Genomic DNA, 19032 nt, shown 5'->3' with positions numbered 1-19032 from the left:
TTTGCAAGTTGCAATTTGATCCAAGCCGGAACTTGACCGCGGCCTGTTTTGAAACTTTGATGTGCCAGGCTGACGTCGAAAGCTGTAAACGGGACCGTGCGCTTCGCTCCTCGTTTCTCTTCATCTTCATCATCATCATCAGCATCATCTTCTCCTCCTCCTCCTTCTATATATATACATATATATTCCCCTTGCGCCACGTCCGGCATCGTGCAAGCGGTGTGTGTGTGGCCATTGAAAGATGCAACGGCAAAGTGTCACGAATGTGCAAGCTTTGGCCTCGATAGCTTCCCATTCCCAAATACTAATCGATTTTTTCTTGGTAGCCCATTCGTCCTCGCAATTCACAGCTCTCCAACCTCCCATGGCTTCGTACCTGGTTGACAGCTGCCAAGGTCCACGGCCGCGTCCTACGCCAACCGACAATGGCCATTGCCAGCTGGTGCCGCCAAGGCCGTCGTGAACTTATATACTTGTGCGTTTCGTTCCAATGTAGAGAGAAGAAAAAAGCTGCCATCGTTTCCCTCCTTCTGATCGATGTCCTCGTCTTTGAATTGTTAAATGTGTCGACATTTCCAGTCGCTTCTGCGCCCCTGCTGTCATTCAACGTGTACAAGTACCTTCCCTCGTTCGCACCCATCATGGAATCAAGCGATGACGGATCGAGGCTCAGCGCCGAGCACACCAACACCCTCATCACGATTGAGCGCACAGGGGCGGCAATGTCCATGGCTGCAATAACAGTGACCGTTGTTTCGTACGCTGTGTTCAGAAGACTGAGGACGACCCCCAACCTGTTCCTTTTCTTTGCGTCGATTGCCAATGCTGGCGCGAGTGTTGCTGCCATGATGGGTTATGACGGGCTCAGAATGGGGGTCAACTCGTCTCTCTGTCAGACCCAGGGTTTGCTTTTCGAATGGTGCGTTTTTCCCTTGCATGAATGTAGAATTCACTGCTAAGCGCTCCGTGGCGCTCTGCCCAGGTTCATGCAAGCCGACCCTTGGTGGTCGTGTGCTATGGCAGTCAACGTCTTTCTGGTCTTCTTCAACAACGCGAATCCAGCGACCTTTCGAAAGTATACATGGATATACTGCGTCATTTGCTACGGCGGCCCGATGATTCCCTCCGTTGTGCTCATTTCGATTCGAGGCGATCCAAAAGGTCCCGTGTTTGGTGACGCGGCTGTGAGTCCAACTTTACTTGCCAGCCTCGCCCCCGACTGGCCGCATAAAAAAAGAAGAAGAAAGCAAAGAGGAAAGGTAATCCCTTGTGATGCTGACGCAATCCTAGCTGTGGTGTTGGATTAGCCCGAGGTGGAGCATTGTCCGTCTCTATGCGTACTACATCCCAATTTGGATCTGCATTCTTCTCTCCGTCCTCATCTACATCGCTGTGGGTTGTCACGTATTCCGGCGAAGAAACCAACTGCTGCACTTCAAAATCCCAAAGTACGACAGCATTAGCGGCAGTGCGTCTCCTTTAGATAGTGGAAACAGGAACTCTGAAGATGCGGTGAGTTTCTTCACTTTGAGTACCTCGCCAGGACCGGGTCGTTTCAAACGAGTTTCTAAACGAGTCAGGGCTCGACGAGGCCAACCAAAAGCTACGGTCGTGCAGTAACCGAAATCCACATCACCTCTGGTTTTCTAGGCTTTGACTTTGAGGAGGGCATCTCCGCTCCACCAGCTACACACATTGTTCCTTCTCGAGCGTGCAATCGATCCTGGCCGACGTTGCTCAATGACTCTGAACTTGATCGCAGAGCCATAACAGCTCAGAACTTTGTGACGACATGCTCTTCGGGTGGCCAATGCACCGACAGATCAACGCTCGCCGGAAAATTCGGCCTTTTGGCGTCAACCGCATCGATGAAGCTCAGGCGTCTTGATCCTGTCAAGATGGCGTATATTCGCACGAGCTTCATATTTGGCTTCTCCGTGTTGATCACATGGATACCTAGCTCTGTGAATAGGCTGTACTCTCTTGCAAATGAGGGACAGGTCAGCTATCCGCTCAGCATCGCGAGTGGCTGTGTCTTGCCGCTTCAGGGAGTGTGGAATGCCACCATCTTCTTCATGACAAGCTGGAGTGCTCTGTGTGATGACGTGAAGGCTATGAGTGTCAGGATGGGGTACGGGAGGTATGACTCCTCTCGCGGGACGAATCGGTTGGCAAGTAGGCTCGGCGTCTCCTCAACAGACACGTGTACTGAGTTCAAGGTGTCCCGTTGCAATGGTGTTCAAAATTGCGGCTGCGAGAATTGCAAGTCTACCAGCTTGCAAATGGTAGAGCCTTCGATTTCTCGTGACAGACATTTCATTGGGTCTCTGAAGCCACAAGACTGACATGGTAGGTCATCTACCGATGGTTTGTGATGGAACAAGGATAATAAGCACCGGGTCCTGCGAAAGAGTAGTTATATAAGAGACGCATTTTCTTTTTTCGTTTGTAATGATTCAATACTTCTTCGTTGCCCATCGATTTTCATTCATTGCCGCCTAATGTGGAGCTGACTCTGCCATGTCAACCTAGGTCGTACGGCCAAAGATGGTCTCTCCTTCGGCAGCATCCACCCCATCTTTGATTACCCGCTTCACTGCGACATGCAGATCCTCGTCTCCGTCTTGCAGATCCAGCCAAGAGTTCTTGATGCCGCTAGAAGCCAGCAGCGCATCGGCCGTCGCCGCCACGGTGGCACGGCTCACACTACCCTTGACGTGGGCAGTCTTGCCCAACTCAACCTTGCCGGCAGTTTCCTCGGTCAGGGTAGCGGGGCGAAGGCAGATTCCTACCAGCGTAGGGCTCTTTTGGCACGTCTCGTAGAGAGCCTCGTCAGCTGCCAGCTTGGCCTGGTAGTAGGTTGCGAGAATGCCGTGGTTGACTTTTGCGTCGTACTCGTCCCATTCGCCTGCTGGCCACCAAGAAGCGCTAGCACGCCGGGAACCAGTGTACGAGACGAGGAGGAAACGAGTGATGGAGGGCAAGTCGGCCGCGGCGCGAATAAAGTGGATGGCGGCATCCCGGTCGATTCGAAAAGTCTGGTAGATGAGATTAGTTGGTGTGTGTCATCATCTATGAGTGATGTAAGTCCCGCGATGTCGCCGGACCACAGGGTGTGAAGAAATTATAGAAGGAAGAGACGTACAGCTTCAGGACCACCCTTGCCTCCAGCCCCTGCATTAAAAAATCCTATTAGAACATCTGCGCAGCAAATAACATTGTTCACCAATGGTCAATTTATAAAAGGAGCTAACCGGCACTCCAAGCGATGTAGTCAGGCTTGACATCCGCCAAGATGCTTGCAGCGTGATCCTTGGAAGAAACCTCGGCGACGCTGCTAATCAACACATTGAGCTTCCCGGGCAAGCCATTACCAAGCTTCTGGATGGTAGGAGCTTGCTCTCGGGCGCGAATCATGCTGGTCACGGTCCATGATCGCTTCAGCAGAAGCGGGGTGAGCAGTTGGGCAACCTTGCCGTGGCCGCCGATAAGAAGAACGTGGTGTGAAGCGGTCATGGATACGGATGTCTCAATTTATAGTCTGAAATCTGAAAGGGTATTTTGAAAGTGCCCTGTGTATGTATTTTTTCATAAAGACCGAGGACGGAACTTGTAAGCGTTGAAGAAGCAAATCTGCAAGGATCGAGGGACGCAAATGGTTTTCACTTCGACTCGTGGCACAGTATGGCCATGAGGAGGATCGCTCTTTGGGGAAGAATCGGGTTTCAACGGCCGCCTTGGTAGCTTTTTCAGGTGGTTTCATCAGTCTTGCAGGCAAATGCATGCTGGCTGGTTCAGCCTCCGACTTCCCCGCCATTGCCGTTGTTGATCGATGACGACGACATGGCAGGCAGCAGAGGACAAGCAGCCGACAGCTTATGGATACTTGTCGTGCACCGTAAAAGTCTCAGCTCGCACAGTGTCGCCCTTGCACCCTCACCTCTCTCTTCCGCAGTTGGGCCCGACCCTGGAGGCTAATAAGAGATGCTAACCCTTTGGAGAACGTAGGCAGCTGCATTCGCGTTTTGTTATTGCGGGCTGCAGTGTCGGTTTTGATTTCCGAGACACGGAAATGTCTCCTTTTTCCATCGTTGAATAGGGCGGTTTTGCTAGTATGGATCTTGTTTGACAGAATGATCCTGTCGCGGCGACAATTTCAACAGCCCTCCACAAATGCTTCTGCGCAAGACCGGCGTCATCATGTCCAAATCCGTGTGCATCGTTGGTTAGTGCTCTTCGGCCAGCATTTGTTCCTGGGCTGTTCCAAGTCGTCTAACTCCCTTGCTTGCGCTGCTCAGGAGCTGGGCCGTCTGGGCTTGTTGCGGCAAAAACCTTGCTTCATGATGCCCTGCCCGGGGAATACAAGGTCAGCGTCTTTGACGTCCGCGATGGCATCGGCGGACTATGGCCAACGTCCAGGGCAGACACAAGTCGCCAGATTCACCCTCTCATGGTAGCCAATCAAAGCAAACACACCATGCATTTCAGCGACCAAGCCTGGGAACCCGATGCCCCTCAAATGCCTCTGGCGTGGCAGGTGGGCAGATATCTGGAACGCTACATGGACCGATACTTGACATCGCATCCCCGCTTTGGACTGCATTTAAGGACCAAGGTTGTCCGGGCGCAACCGCGTAAGCCGGAAGGTGCGGGATGGGATGTGTGCCTGGAGTTTGACGGCAAGTCGGAGACGCGGCATTTCCATCTTGTCGTCGTTGCATCCGGATATTTCGGGAAGCCCTTCGTTCCGGATGGCGTCTCGTTATCTTCTTCGCCGTGCATCACCCCTGTCATCCACAGCAGCCAGTACCGAGATCTGAAGTCCCTGCTCGGCAACAGCCTTTCCGCCCGAGGCAAAATACTCGTTGTTGGCGGCCAAATGTCCGGTGTTGAGATTGCAGGGACTATTGCAACCCATTTGTCGTCTGCTGCACATTCCCCGCAAGAATACGCCGTTGCTGGCATCGACCAATGTTCCGTTCACCACCTCGTCCAGCGTCCGATCTGGGTCTTTCCGTCGTACACTACTGCAGAGGTACGTTGGGTTGAAGCGTTGGGAGCCTCTTCACTGGACATTGCGCTGACACGCTTTGCCGCATGGAAAAGCCCAAGGCACCTGCAGCCCCGTTCTTGCCGCTTGATTTTTCCTCGTACAATCGGACCAACAGGTCTTTGCCCTTGGTGAACACACAGGGTCATGTTGATGAAAAGACTGCCCAGGCAGTACATGCCATCTTCCAAGCTTCACTAGGGACGGATCAATCTGTCTTTTCTCCGGGACTCTGCGTAGACGATGCGGCCAAGAAAGAACCACCGTACTTGGCCGTGAGCGACTGGTACTGCGATTTTGTGAGATGCGGTTTAATCTCAGTATCCAGAGGAAAGTTGCACTCGGTCCACGGTGACTTGGCGAAACTAACGGATGGAAGTGAGTTGAAGGACATAGTTGCGGTCGTTGTTGCCACCGGCTTCGACCCATCTCCGTGTCTAAGCTACCTGCCCATGAGCACATTGAAAGCACTTAACCACTCAGCTGAGCATCGAGAGCAACCATTGGCCTTGGCCTTTCATGGCACTCATCATCCGGATGTTCAGGGTCTCGGCTTCGTGGGTTTCTACAGGTCCCCTTACTGGGGGGTGATGCAGATGCAAGCCCGTTTCTTGGCAAAATACTGGTCATCCAGCGGGCTCTCAGAGGCGCTGAAGCAGAAGTTGAAGACGGATAACTCGGTCCAAAAAACGCTTGACCTTCGAGGAGACCCGCGTCTGTCCCAGTTTCCCATGGGAGACTATCCCTTTCTGATGCAGGAATTCTCAGAGGCTCTATCAATACCGAGGGCGGATCCTTCGCTCAGTGGTGTTCCAAACCTCCCACACAACCACCTTCCCTTGGACATGCTCACACCATCCAGGTATCCCTCTGCGTATGGCGACGAGGACTCGGAGAAGCTTCTCCAAGACACCGTACGCGTCGCTATTGACGGCCTGACCGGTGTTCGCTTTGTGCCTCGGGCCGTGTTCAGAAGTCTTTTGGGGACGTGGAAGCTTGAGAGAGACGTGACAAGCCGACTGGCCACTCATCCCAACGGGCATTTCAGCGGCACGGCAAAGTTTCTTCTTCGAGCAAAGACGCCTGACGGTTGCCAGTGCGCCAAGCAGGGACCGGAACTCGGCGCTTTGGACGACACCGGCCTAGAGTATCTCTACATCGAAGACGGAGAGTTCAAGACAGACCAAGGCTTCGGTTTCAGAGCCAGTCGAAGGTATATTTGGCGGTATGATGAGGAAAGCGAAAAGTTGAGCGTTTGGTTCGCCAAGCCAGACGATCTCGCAAGAGCAGATTATCTTTTCCATGAGATTGAGTTCCAGCATCGAAATGAGGGTGGCGAACAAGGCTGGGCTGCGAAAGCTGGCCATCTCTGCATTGATGATTATTATGACGTGGGGTACAATTTTGCATTCGAAGCAGTGAATTTGAAGGAGTGGACAATAGACTATACCGTGAACGGTCCAAAGAAAGACTACACCATCAGAGGAAAGTACACTAGATGAATACACCGATTTGCGGGCATTATTTGTACATATTTACACTTGCATATATCGTTGCACGTACTCGAGAGTGTCCACGAATGTTTGTGGAGCTCAAGAATTGCCGCAACGCTTCTCACTTATCCCTCCCTACCCGGATATTGTCAGCTTGTGGGATTTTGCAAGTGATATACATGGTTCGCAGAATGTTCGTTTAACCTCACACACCTCCCTGAAATCGATACTGCCCTTCGAAATCGATTGATTCATCGTTATCCTCCAGTCCCCCGTTTGGCCGACTGCCCATCCGTCATTCTCCACCAGGAAAGCTGCCCTTTAGCCAGCCTTGTTTTCCCCGTTTCCGAGCTGCAAGAGCAAAGGATCTAGTTCACTAGCAAAATCTTGCTGGTGCAAGTTAAAAATCTCGAAGGGTGGCGGGCGTTCGACAATGGGCAAAGGGGTAGTAGTACGTACCAATACTCGCATCAAAAATGGTCTCTGTTCGGACAGGAGCCGGTCAGCCATCTGCTCTACCGCTGCTCGAAGCGCCTCCACGGTGGCCATGCAAGGCCGGTCGGTCTTTTCCTCTGTTGGCTCTTTTTGCGCATAATCGGTCGCTGAACCATTGAAAGAACGGCTGGGGGCATGATGGTTTGTAGCGGCGCAGGTTGAAGTAGAATAGAACTCAACAGCAAGACAAGCCAGCCTGCCTTTCAGGTACGCAATCTCGCTACGAGAACGGTGAATTTCTGCCATCATGTCCGCTTTCTCTTCAACATCCTGCAAGTGTTTATTCTGCAGTTGCTGGATCTGGTTCTGCAGTCTCACCAACTGGAACGAGTGCGAGCGCAAGGTTTCTTGTTGTTTCGCAAAAGCGCCCTGAAGGAGATGTGAGTGATCTGGGCGTGATAAAAAGGGAAATTTTCCATAGACTTTGATTGGATATACCTCCAAGTCTGGTGGTGAAGCTTCAGTCCTTTCACCAGCCATGGGACCCCAGATTTTCTCGCGGTGGCACTACGTGAGAGAGCTCCTGCAGCCTCGGCCCAAGAAATCTGTCGGGAGTGGCGAAGATGTCTGAGAGCAAACACAAGATCGAACTTAACATTTAGCAAGCACGAGCTTCGAAATTGCCGACATTTGCAACCAGAGAGGAGGTAGAAAGGTAAAGCAGGTTACTGATAACTTGGGTGTCCCGTTTACTTGACGTCTACAACCGGCAAAGCACTTCTGCCAGCTGACCGCCTGCAAAGACAGCTGCGAGGTTTGGTCTTCAATTGTTAGCTGATAATGCTTTATTGTGATGACAAGAGTTACCTATCCGGATATTCCTGGCAGGAGAGGGCAGGTGTGAATCCATCCTGTTAATCCATCCCTTCCTTGTTTTCTTTGGGCATTTCCACAGTTTCTCTGTGCCAAAGCCAACGTCGCAGGCATATTGACATTTCCATTTCCAGCTGGCCCCGCCATCTTAAACCTGTCAGGACCAGTATACTCCGGGATACCAACTGCCATGTACGTACTTCTTCTTTTCATTCACGCTGTGAAATTCCTGCGTAGGAGCTTCGTTGCAGCTTCGAAGATCGACCCGCGACAAGACGATCACAGTCATCATGAAACTCGTCGTATTTAGCACAAAGCCCTATGACAGGAGGTTTTTCGAAGCCGCGCGCGAAACGAAAGAGTACTCCAACATTGAGATGGTGTACCACGAGGTGTCTCTGACCGAGGACACCGTCCCTCTGTCACAAGGTGCCGACGGGGCATGCGTTTTCGTGAACGACTCCCTGAGCAGCGCTGTCATAGAGAAGCTAGCAGGCACTGGGGTTCGGTTTATCCTTTTGCGATGCGCTGGCTTTAACAACGTGGACCTGGACGCTGCTGAGAAGCACGGTATCGCGGTAGCCAACGTGCCATCGTACTCGCCCGAGGCTGTTGCGGAGTTTGCCGTGGCCATGATTCAAACATTGAATCGAAACACGCACAGGGCCTACAACAGGGTGCGGGAAGGCAACTTCTCGCTTGACGGACTGCTGGGTCGGACGCTCCACGGTAAGACGGTCGGCTTCGTGGGAACCGGCAGAATCGGCGTCGCCACAGCTCGCATCATGAGGGGATTCGGCTGCCGAATCCTTGCCCACGATCCGTTTCCCTCGGCGGCTTTTGAGGAGATTGGTGAATACAAAAGCCTCGAGGAGCTTCTGCCGCTGTGCGATATTGTCAGTCTTCACTGCCCATTGATGGATGCAACACGCCACATCATCAACGATGACACACTCGGCAAGATGAAGAAGGGCGCCATGCTGGTCAATACATCCAGAGGGGGTCTCGTCGATACCAAGGCAGCGCTGAGGGCCTTGAAGAGCAAACATCTTGGGGGGCTGGCGCTTGATGTGTACGAAGGTGAAGGGTCACTCTTCTACGACGACCATTCTGGTGATATTATCCACGACGACGTCTTGATGCGCCTGACCACATTTCACAATGTTTTGGTTTGCGGGCACCAGGCCTTTTTCACTGAGGAGGCTCTGGAGGAAATTGCCAAGTGCACCTTTCGCAATGCTCAAGAGCTTGCTGGAGGCGGCAAGTGCACCAATATGCTGACCAAAGGCTTGGTTCTGAAACAGCAGGGGACTCTGCCGGTTAGGACTGTTTGACACGTTGTTTCCCCCTTGCGTCTGTGTGTGTTTCCTTTTGGGGGATTCCTTTTCCACGTTGGAAATTGCTCTTGGATTCCATTTCCGCCAGATGTCTAATAAAAGAATGAATCCCCTACGTTTGACGGACTTGGGACTTGGGGCGGCCTGAGCTTGTGGGAAGCAAGCCTTCAATGGCTGGCATCGTGCATGTGGCCTGCCTGGAGGTCCAATGTCTCAGGTCCCCTGGGTGCACTTGCTGGAGGCCAGCGGACATGCATGTACTGTACCTAAGGGCCCAAGGCCCGTGCTTGGGTACTTGCATCCCGGCAGCAGGGGTGCAGCGAGTACCCGCGTAGTGCCCCGCCAACTCGGACTTTCAACTCCCGTCGAGGCTCAACACCTTGGCTGTCTCTCTCATCAGATGACAAGAGAAGCCTTCCCTCTCGTCTCGACTCGCCAAGTGAGTCCAGTCTCACAATCATCGTTGCATGCAAGCCATCACCCCGCACTCGATACCTACGTCGCAGACTGCGAGAAGCATTGCGCTGTGCCTGCTGCGCTGCGTTTGTCCTCCTTATCCTCCGCCGCCACCTCTCTCCCCATCACTCTCACTCTCGTGCAAAGCAAGGAGCCAAGAGCCTTCAAGATATCTAGCCCATTATGGGTCTCTCCGTGTTACAGGAGCAGCACGATAGTACGCCAGATTCAGTTGCGCATTTCTCTCTCTCTTTCTCTTTCTCTCTTTGTCTCTCTTCCCCCCCCCAAAGTCCCCATTTGCGGTGATAATGGCCGGCTGACAGTCAGTGGTGGCTATTTCCAGTCATTCTTCAAGAGATACGGAATATAACCCAAGGTGACGTATGGCTTGAATACAAGACGCTGACGACGACGCCGACGCCGACGCCGACGAAAGACGCCGTCACCTGGGCGTCCCCATGGTGCAAATCATTTACTGACTTGTACATACCATCCTTAGTGGAAGTGTCTTGTCGTCGACGAGGCATCAAGGAAGATTATCGACAATGTCGTCAAGGATGATGAAATCCTCAACACAAACATCGCTAGTTCGTTTCGTCATTCTCCGACAACCCTCTCCGACTTGGGGAGCGAGGCAAAAATGCTGACTCTTTCCGGTAGCCATCGAACGCATCGAGGAGCGACGTGAGCCCAATCCGGATATGGACGCCATATATCTCCTTTCTGCCGAGCCACATATCGTCGACTGTCTGCTAGCCGACTTTGAAAGACGGAGATATCGGAGAGGATACTTGGTGTGGACGAGCCTGCTGGAGCCTGGTCTCCGTCGCAAGATGGACGAATTTCCAGGCATAAGGCAGCTGAGGGCGAGTTCCAAGACTCTCTTTGTCAATTTCTACCCGAAAGAGTCGCACCTCATCACGTTTAGGGATCCGTGGAGCTTCCCCATACTGTACCATCCCGCGTGCAACAACCTGATTCCCAAGCACATGCAGGCGCTTGCGCAAAAGGTGTGTTTTTTTTTTTTTTTTTTTTAAATTGTTTTTGTCGTGGGATCCAAGATTCAATCATGCCGTTACTGATGTCGGGTGAGATTGCCGGCGTTTGCATCACCCTCGGCGAGTACCCCAAGGTCCGGTACTATCGGCCGGACAAGGCGTTTCACGAAGCTTCGGTCCTCTGCTCCCACTTGGCCAGATTTGTCCAGGAAGAGCTGGACGGCTACGCGCACTGGAACCCCGACTTCCCACCCCCGTCGAACCGGCCACAATCGACGCTTATAGTGACGGACCGCTCCATGGATCTCATGGCCCCCTTGCTGCACGAGTTCACCTATCAGGCCATGGCGCACGATCTCTTGTCCATCAAGGACGGCGACAGGGTGACGTTTCGCACAAAGATCAACGCAGGCACTGCTGAGGAGCAGGAGAAGGACATGGAGCTCAGTGACAAGGACAAGATTTGGGTCGAGAACAGACATCGACACATGAAGGACACGATTGACAAGCTCATGGGCGATTTTCAGAAGTTTCTGGACCAGAATCCGCATTTCACCAACGACAGCCGAGACGCCACCAGTCTCAACGCGATCCGGGACATGCTCGCCGGCCTTCCGCAGTTCCAGGAGATGAAGGAAGCCTATTCGCTGCATCTCACCATGGCGCAGGAGTGCATGAACATTTTCCAACGCAACAAGCTGCCGGATCTGGCATCCATCGAGCAAACAATGTCGACCGGCTCGGACGAGGATTTCAGAAAGCCCAAAAACGTGCTCGAGACGATTGTGCGCTTGCTGGACGACGGAGCCATTACGCCTCCGGACCGCCTGCGCCTCATCGTCATGTACGTTCTGTACCGCGGTGGGGTCATTGCGGAAGACGTGCAGAAGCTGCTGATCCACGCGTCTCTGCCGCCGCAAGACGGAGAGGTCGTCGCGAACCTGGAGCTCCTGGGCGGCAAGACGTCGCACGTGCTCAAGGAGCCGCGGCAGCCACCTCCGCCCTTGTTTCCCCGGGACCGGGACCCGAGAAGCGCGCAGGCAACCGAGGAGTATGCGCTCTCCCGCTACGAGCCGACGCTCAAGTCCATGCTCGACGCGCTCACCAGGGGGGCGCTGGACCAGGCCGTCTTCCCGCACGTCAAGCCTCCCATGGACCCCAACGAAGACCTCCTCGTAGCCCAGGGGGGCTCCCTCCGTGCCGGGCGACCCAACTGGAACTGGGCCGCCGCGGGCCGACGGCCGCCGGAAAACCGGCAGAGGATCATCGTCTTCATGGCCGGCGGCGCCACGTACAGCGAGAGCCGGGCATGCTACGAAGTCAGCCGCGACAAAGGGCGCGATGTCATCCTCGCCACCTCCCACATGCTCACTCCGCAGCTCTTCGTCCGCCAGGTCACCGACCTGAGCCGCGACAAGCGCCAGCTCGACATTCCCATGGAACGCCCCAAGCCTCGCGCCCCAGCACATCTGCTTGAACGACCGGCACCGCCGCCACAACCAGCAGCAGCAGCTCAGCCATATCCCCCCGGAGGAGACACATCAGACACATCCCTGGGCGGCCGCGGCCCCAGAATGCCGCCCAGCAACGCCGGCCCAGGGGCAAGACTACCCCGGCAAGGCGGCCTCGCCGTCCAGCCCATCTCGGGTCCCCATCCCGTCCGGGGCCCGTCGTCCGCGCCGGCCGCACCGCCCAGCGAGCTCCTGTCCAAGCTGCACCTCAACCCCAGCCCAGCCAGCCAAGCTGCCAGCAGCGGCGGCGCGCCCTCCCAGGACGGCGGCAAAGCGCACAAGGACAAGAAGAGGAGGAACTTTTTGGGCATGAAGAAATAGGATTTCCTGCGCGGGAGGAGACCTGCCTAGGGCCAATGGGGAGCTTTGTGTGTTTGCCGGCGCAAGACGGCTTCATTGTCGACCGTTGCAGAAGCACGCGGCATGGTGCAGTATGGTACAGTACGGTACGGTATGGTATGGTATATAAGCGCGGGGTGATGGGGGGGGGACAGATGTAAATATTAGGATAATGAGCCGTCAATACTTTGCAAAGAATAAGAAGCGGATCCTTTTTTTTTTCTTTTTTTTTGCCATCGTCTTCAGCGAGATGGGTGACATGGTTCAACCTACCCACAACGGGCTGATAGTCACAACGGGCCGATTTTCAGAGTAAATAGCCAGCACTTGACAACACTTGATACACTTGATACACTTGATTCACTTGATTCACTTAACATCAAGATCAAGTCACTAGAGACGCACATGTCATGCGGTTCCCCCGGCCCTTGTTCCATTCTTCGTCCCCAACTAATGTACCTTGCTACTTCTCACCACTAAGCTGCAACGCTGTTTCTCTCCACCGCTCAGCAAGTCCCCCGACTTGGCCTTTCGTTGGCGTCTCCCTCCAGCCCCCTGCGGCAAGCATCCAATTCCACCGGGTCATAGTCATATAGTTTGCAGCTGCAGCTGCTGCTACGCACTCGGCATGATGTTCTTTTTGCCCAACCACGGCGTCATCATGCAGTCAGCAAATCCCGAGCGGGCTCCTCTTCCTTCTGGCCAAACATGGACGAAAAAGGGGATTAGCATCTTGGCCCCAAGAGTAGAGTAGACCAACAACAACCTCGTCATCAAAAAAACAACAACGCAAGAAAAAAAAAAAAAAAGACCCCATTGGTGTATCAGCATCCCACAAAGCTCCTAGACATTAAAATCGATCCGTGACAGCGAGGGTGAACCAACCAAAAAAAAGCCGTGGAAAGTTTTGGTGCCCATGTTGGAGAAAAGAGGGAAAAAAAAAAGACAAGAGGTCGGGGGGGGAGGACAAGATAGAGACATGGTCCATGGTCGCTTCTGATACCATCATCTCTCAAGATTCGGCAGTCCTCTTGGGGGTTCATGGTCGGCCGTAATTCGCAGGACGACCATTGCTTCCGGCAGGTGGTGGCATTCCTCTCGCTTCAAAAGGTGAACCCGTGAATCCTTCGGGACCTGAAGGGGGCCCATTAAACCCGCCTAAGCCTGGAGGCAGGAACCCGTGTGGCGGTCCGTTGAAGAAGCCCGGGGGCGGAGGCGGCATGCTTCGCGGTGGCATCCCCGCCATGGCATCCGGCGGCGGCGGCATGGCCCCGGGGGGGAAGTTGGGCGGAAACATCGGGGGTAGGGGCATGTTTCGGTTGGGCACGCCCATCCCACCAGCAAGCCCCGGGGGTGGAAGCATGAGCCCTCTCTGTTGAAGGGACGGCAATTGGCCGCCAGCCGACATCCAGTTGGGAGGCATCTGATCCAGCCCCGGGGGGGGAGGTCGTTGCAGGATTTGCGTCGGATGGTTCTGGCGCGCATCCCGGTCAGCAGCCCCGTGGAACGCTTCGTCCATGGGGAAGCCTGGCGGAGGCTGCATGCGGACATGGTTCCGATTCTCGCGGCCGCCAAACTCCTGTTCGCGATCGCCAAACGGCATTAGCCCCGAGGGCTTCTGTAGCTGGGATGCGAGCTGGGGCTGAGGCTGGGACGGGGCCCGGCCGTGTTCTTGCCGCTGCGCATCCGGGGCGATTCTCATCAGGTTCATCAGAAACTCCGTGTTGCTGTTGTTGCGGGCGGCATTGGGCTCGTTCCGGCTCGCGGATCCTTGACTGGACACCCGCTGATGATGCCCAACAAGGTCCTGAAGGAGCTGCTCAGGGCGAGCTGATTGCGGCTGTGGACGAGGAGAAAGGATCTCCTGGTGAGGCAGCTGAGGAGGGGGGCGGCCTAGCGAGCCGTCTCTTTGAACACCGCTGCTGCCGTAGTGCAGAAAAGGCTCTGCGGGGCCAAGAACGCTGTTTTTCGCATCCGGGGGGTTGCCATGGGCAGGAGGGGCGGCAAACGGGGAAGGCCCCGGCGGCGTGGCGCTCATGGACGCCTTTTGTAGTTTTGCGAGCAGCTGCTTGAAAGCTTGGCGTTCCTCCTCAGGGGCAGCGCCTTGTGCTGCCCCCGGAGATGACGTCGGCCCCAAGAGCGCGGCAAGTCCAGAAGGGGCCGCAGCCGGGGCCACGGCCACGGCAGGAAGAGGCTCATTCGCCGGCGGGCCCGTCAGGCGGGTGCAAGCTTCTGTTCGTGGCCGAGAGTCTCCCTGGGGTTGCGAGAAGAAGGAGGTGAATCGGGAAGATTTGCCAGAGGCCTTGGTTTTGGCGGCCGCAGACTCCTTCTGCTCCCCCGGCGTTGCGCCATCCGAGGTTGCTTTACCCCCTCCAAAAGCCAGGAAGAACTTGTCGGGGCCGGGCTCGGCGGCCGGGGTTGGAGTTGGAGTTGACGCCGATGGTTTGGCCGCCTCTGGCGTGGCATCAGCCAACGGCTTGTTCACGGTGGACGACCCGCTCTTGGCTTTCTTCATCTGCTCCATCCATTTCTGGAAATCCTGCTGCGTGTGAGCTTCACGGGCTTCGGCAGGTTCATCAAGCCATTCCGGCTCTCGCTCTGGTTTGTGATCGCGGTCACGGGCCCAACGACGGTCATTTGCCCTGCCGGCATTGCGATCGTCGGACGGCGGCTCCGCGTCACGATCTCTCTCTCTCCAGCTTTTGGTCCGGTCTCGATCTCGCTTTTCCGGCGCAGGCGGCGGCGCGTCAGTGCCTTCCGTGGCCCGCCAGTTGTCAGTCTTGTTTCTGCCGAGACCATTTCGTGACCGCCCGTCGGATTCGACAGCATCGCGTTCCCGCGTGAACGAGTCAAAGGCTCGACCAGGTCTTTCTCGTGCTCCATCTCGATCGTCCTTGTTGCCTTCTCTAGGTGGGCGTCTATCTTCGCGAAAGTTGCCGCCCATCTTGCCGTGGAAACGCTCGGCTCCCTCGGTGCCAAAGCTCTTGCGCGGCTTGACCATGTTCCACCCATCATTGTCTTGGTCGACTTCTCCGCGTCGTCTCAAATGATTGGAACGAGTGTCGCGGAAACGGTCACCGTCTGTGTCGCCACGATTCCGGGCAGCTCCACGTGCCTGGCCGTCCGCGTCGCGCGTGGTCTTGTCATGTTCTTGAGTCTTGCTTCCTCTGGAGGAAGAGAAAGCTGTGCGGGGAGGCCCAAAAACGATGTCATCGGGGTCTTTGCAGCAGAGTTATTTTCGCACATGTCAGCAGAGAGAATCGACACAACGGGTTTCCGGGTAGTAGGGAACACAGACTTGTACTGTTCCGAGAGACATGGCGCTCGAGAGGACGTCTGACGGATTGATCAAGCAAGGACGAATCGCTCGCTCTTGACCTCTCGTTTCCCGTCTTTGTTCCCTGGGTCCTCGTTTGTTCAGGCGCAGGGCTGTTGGGTCCTAGTTAGCCAAACGACTTTGCACAGCGCCGACAGCGGAAGTCGGGGGGGGAGGGGGGGGAAGTACCCCATCCATTCCTCTACCGGAGGTAGGTTGTCTGGTCTGGTACATAGCGGCGACTCCCGCAGATGCAGCAGAACCTCTGCTGAGTATCGAACGGCCATATCAGGGCGGCGAAGCGATGCTGCCCATCTGATGAAGGGCCACCAATACGCGCCGAGGCTGAAGGGAGGAAAGTCGGCGTGGGGTCGGAAAGACTTGTATGTTTGTGATATATATGTATATGTATGTGTTATATATACACCACTATATATATATATATATATTATATGTTTGTGCGCGTGCGTGTATGTGTGTGGATTCACACTACACGCAATGACTCTGCGAAAAGGCAATTGACGGAAAGATTGCCCGGGTGGTTTTTGAAAGCACGCAACGGGGTATCCGAATAGGTCGCAGACACGAATTTGCGGTGTCCAAGTGGTGGATAGGGCCGAGATCAATGGCTGCGATTAGGTGGAGTCGTCGCCAACAACCCAACGACGGGCGAGGGACAATGGCAAGACAGACAGACAGACACCTGGTCAGTCACGATGCCGGGGGTGGTTGTAAAAAGTCGGGCCAAGACGAGCGGAGAACGATGGGGAACGATAAGATCTGAGGATGTATGGTTGCGAAAGGATGGCGAGGCTTGGAGGGACAGCGATGCGTCAATGTCAATGAAGCAGGCGTTGTGACAAGAGTTGATGGTTTGGAAGGAGGAGGCTGGTGAGAACAAGAAACCATGGGTCGCTGTCACTTGCTGGATGCTCCTTCCTTCTACCTGCCCTCGCCTGCCCTGTGGCCCCTCGCCTACCTTTAGGTACCTAGTGGTTCGGTGGGCGCATGTTGGGCGGCCAGGTATCCGGGAGCGGAGGCGGAAAAAGGCCCAGCCGATACCCCCCCTCAAGAGGTCAAGTGTCCGTCTCGTGCCGTCAACTTCGTCGCCACTTTCGGGGTTTCAATTATACACACAACATGGAGAAAAATGACAATAAAAACGAGAGCAACACGAGCTTGCATGCTGGTTTCTTTGTTACGTTGGGTTAGAAAACAGCTCTTGCCCGCGTCCGGGTCCCTGTTCGTTCCCCTTGCGCACAAATAAATCTCCTACCCAGCCTCGATAGACTCTTTCCCATTCTGAGATTTCTTTCCTTCCCTCTTTCTTTTTCTTTTTCCCTTTTTTACCTTTCACTTTCCCGCTACTAAATCATTCCTTTGCGCGTATTTCAAGCTGGCAGAAACACTGCCCTACCTCCCGTCACTGCCCCGTCGATGCAGCGGGAACCTCCTCATCCAACCGCAACACGTGCGGCAGCGGACCCACCGGTGTGATTGACAACGGATTGATTTGCGTGTGGCTTCTAGTGTAGTGCCACTTGATGTGGTCAAATTGGGTCGTCTCCTTGAACGCAGCGTGTTTCCAGTACAGGTTGCGCATCCACCGGTGCAGAGCAGGGTAGCCGGAGCGAATGTCGCGGATGTTGCATTTGAAGTGTTGCACGTAGACGGGGTCGAAGCGGATCAGCGTGACGTACAGCCGGATGTCCGCTTCGGTAATGCATTTGCCAAAGTAGTGAGGGCCGTCCGTCTGTTCCCGCAGGTGCTTCTCAGCTCGGTCAAGGGCTTCAAACAGAGCGGTTACGTTTCGTTCATAGGCTGCGGACGTGGTGGCAAACCCCGACTTGTAGACGCCGTTGTTGATGAGATCATATGTCCAGCTGTTGGTTTCCTCAATCTGGTCACGAAGGGGTTCGGGATACAGCTGAATGGAGCGATGTGTCTCATCAAGAAAACCATCAAACTAGGAGCCCGAATAACTCAGCTTGCACCGACACAAAAGCGGAGGGAGGGCTGGATTGGCTGCTTGGACATGGTCTCGAACTTGGATAGGCAGGTAGGTAGGTAGGTAGGTAGGTAGGTAGATAGTTTTATCTGGTACATACCTCGGTGCCGAGCATCCGCATAATCTCTGAGCTTTCGTTGCTCACAATGGTCTTCGTCTTCTTGTCATACAAGACAGGGACGGTGAAGCGTCCTTGGTAGTTTTTCTCCGTCTCCAAGTAAACCTGTCGCAAGTGTGTAAAGTCTTCATGGCCCTCGTTTGGATCAGGAGTCACGTTCTCGCCGGGTTCGTTTTCATCCCTGGTCACAAAGCGCCAGCCTTGTTGCCCCAGGTGCCAGTGTACCACGGAGAAGGAAACAATGTCCTCCAGCCCTTTAAGTTTTCGCGTGATGAGCGTTCGATGAGCCTGAAACGAAGGGGGGAGAACCGTTAGCCACCAATCGACCCGGCATTTTCGTGCTGCTGCAAGTATTGGGGCGGGTTGGTGCTAGGTACTAGGACAAGAGAAAGAAAGCTGCAACTCACCCATGGACACGCGTAGCTGACGTACAGATGGTATCGTCCCTTCTCGGGGGGGTACTTGGCACCGGCTTCACTGGAGATCCAATCTCGGAACGAGCTCACCTGGCGTTTGAACTCGCCAGACTTGTCGTCGGGATGAACCCAGTCGGTAACCTTGGCAGTGGAAGATGCCTGTGTCGGAACACCGTGTTGGTGCGTGTGTTGGTGCATGTTTTGGCGGACCTTGCTGACGGATCTTTACAGACATGCCACTCACCATGCTGATCTGCCTCTTGGCTGAAATGCCGCAGCTATGGACACGGTTACGTGTAGTTGCTTGAGACGCGGGAGCGAGGCTGGTAAAAGAAGGGATATTCTTGCGCAGAGCTCTGGCGAGACGGTTTGGGAGCACGCCACCACGTTTCAAGCAGCTTTGGCTCAAGAGGCATATACTTGTACTCATCGAGAGATTCACGACCAGCGAGAATCCCGCGTCTAATAAGCTACCTTTAGTATCACCTCATGTAGTGGCATATTTCTAATCAGGTCAACTGGTCTGCCACCCAGCAGAGTGGTCAATTGTCAGAATGACGTCGGGCAATATTTCTAATGGTGATGTAAGCAAGGACACCAAGCTCCAAAGCCTAAAAACAGACTAGCGCCGCAAAAAGATTCGCACCCTGCAACCCTCCAGCCCTCCTCCCACCCTCCAATA

The 19032-nt window shown here is 54.6% G+C and overlaps 8 protein-coding genes across 8 annotated transcripts; 4 read left to right on the top strand and 4 right to left on the bottom strand.

Moving 5' to 3' along the window:
* Positions 1 to 641: 641 nt before the first annotated feature.
* Positions 642 to 2345, top strand: UV8b_03599 (uncharacterized protein; the record flags this gene model as incomplete). The annotated part of the gene is made up of 4 exons (XM_043141097.1): positions 642 to 919; positions 983 to 1184; positions 1291 to 1512; positions 1581 to 2345. The coding sequence occupies 4 exons, from the start codon at positions 642 to 644 to the stop codon at positions 2343 to 2345; spliced, it is 1467 nt and encodes a 488-aa protein (XP_042997031.1).
* Positions 2346 to 2528: 183 nt separating this feature from the next.
* UV8b_03598 (uncharacterized protein) lies at positions 2529 to 3516 on the bottom strand (the record flags this gene model as incomplete). The annotated part of the gene is made up of 3 exons (XM_043141096.1): positions 2529 to 3038; positions 3146 to 3174; positions 3255 to 3516. 3 exons carry the CDS (start codon positions 3514 to 3516, stop codon positions 2529 to 2531), a joined length of 801 nt encoding a protein of 266 aa, XP_042997030.1.
* Positions 3517 to 4173: 657 nt separating this feature from the next.
* On the top strand, positions 4174 to 6552 carry UV8b_03597 (uncharacterized protein; the record flags this gene model as incomplete). The annotated part of the gene is made up of 3 exons (XM_043141095.1): positions 4174 to 4225; positions 4299 to 5035; positions 5107 to 6552. 3 exons carry the CDS (start codon positions 4174 to 4176, stop codon positions 6550 to 6552), a joined length of 2235 nt encoding a protein of 744 aa, XP_042997029.1.
* Positions 6553 to 6864: 312 nt separating this feature from the next.
* On the bottom strand, positions 6865 to 7518 carry UV8b_03596 (uncharacterized protein; the record flags this gene model as incomplete). Its single annotated transcript, XM_043141094.1, has 3 exons — positions 6865 to 6933; positions 7003 to 7407; positions 7477 to 7518. The coding sequence occupies 3 exons, from the start codon at positions 7516 to 7518 to the stop codon at positions 6865 to 6867; spliced, it is 516 nt and encodes a 171-aa protein (XP_042997028.1).
* Positions 7519 to 8141: 623 nt separating this feature from the next.
* UV8b_03595 (uncharacterized protein) lies at positions 8142 to 9185 on the top strand (the record flags this gene model as incomplete). Its single annotated transcript, XM_043141093.1, has 1 exon — positions 8142 to 9185. The coding sequence occupies one exon, from the start codon at positions 8142 to 8144 to the stop codon at positions 9183 to 9185; it is 1044 nt and encodes a 347-aa protein (XP_042997027.1).
* Positions 9186 to 9827: 642 nt separating this feature from the next.
* Positions 9828 to 12474, top strand: UV8b_03594 (uncharacterized protein; the record flags this gene model as incomplete). The annotated part of the gene is made up of 5 exons (XM_043141092.1): positions 9828 to 9861; positions 9988 to 10025; positions 10144 to 10231; positions 10305 to 10654; positions 10738 to 12474. 5 exons carry the CDS (start codon positions 9828 to 9830, stop codon positions 12472 to 12474), a joined length of 2247 nt encoding a protein of 748 aa, XP_042997026.1.
* A 1057-nt stretch (positions 12475 to 13531) lies between these two features.
* Positions 13532 to 16095, bottom strand: UV8b_03593 (uncharacterized protein; the record flags this gene model as incomplete). Its single annotated transcript, XM_043141091.1, has 3 exons — positions 13532 to 15711; positions 15791 to 15921; positions 15998 to 16095. 3 exons carry the CDS (start codon positions 16093 to 16095, stop codon positions 13532 to 13534), a joined length of 2409 nt encoding a protein of 802 aa, XP_042997025.1.
* A 1136-nt stretch (positions 16096 to 17231) lies between these two features.
* Positions 17232 to 18780, bottom strand: UV8b_03592 (uncharacterized protein; the record flags this gene model as incomplete). The annotated part of the gene is made up of 4 exons (XM_043141090.1): positions 17232 to 17774; positions 17917 to 18222; positions 18342 to 18509; positions 18595 to 18780. 4 exons carry the CDS (start codon positions 18778 to 18780, stop codon positions 17232 to 17234), a joined length of 1203 nt encoding a protein of 400 aa, XP_042997024.1.
* Between the last annotated feature and the right edge of the window lie 252 nt (positions 18781 to 19032).

Source organism: Ustilaginoidea virens, chromosome 3 (assembly GCF_000687475.1).
Source record: "Ustilaginoidea virens chromosome 3, complete sequence".
Lineage (NCBI taxonomy): Eukaryota > Fungi > Ascomycota > Sordariomycetes > Hypocreales > Clavicipitaceae > Ustilaginoidea > Ustilaginoidea virens.
Note: the sequence above shows the minus strand (reverse complement) of the source record. Positions and strands in the feature narration are given on the sequence as shown.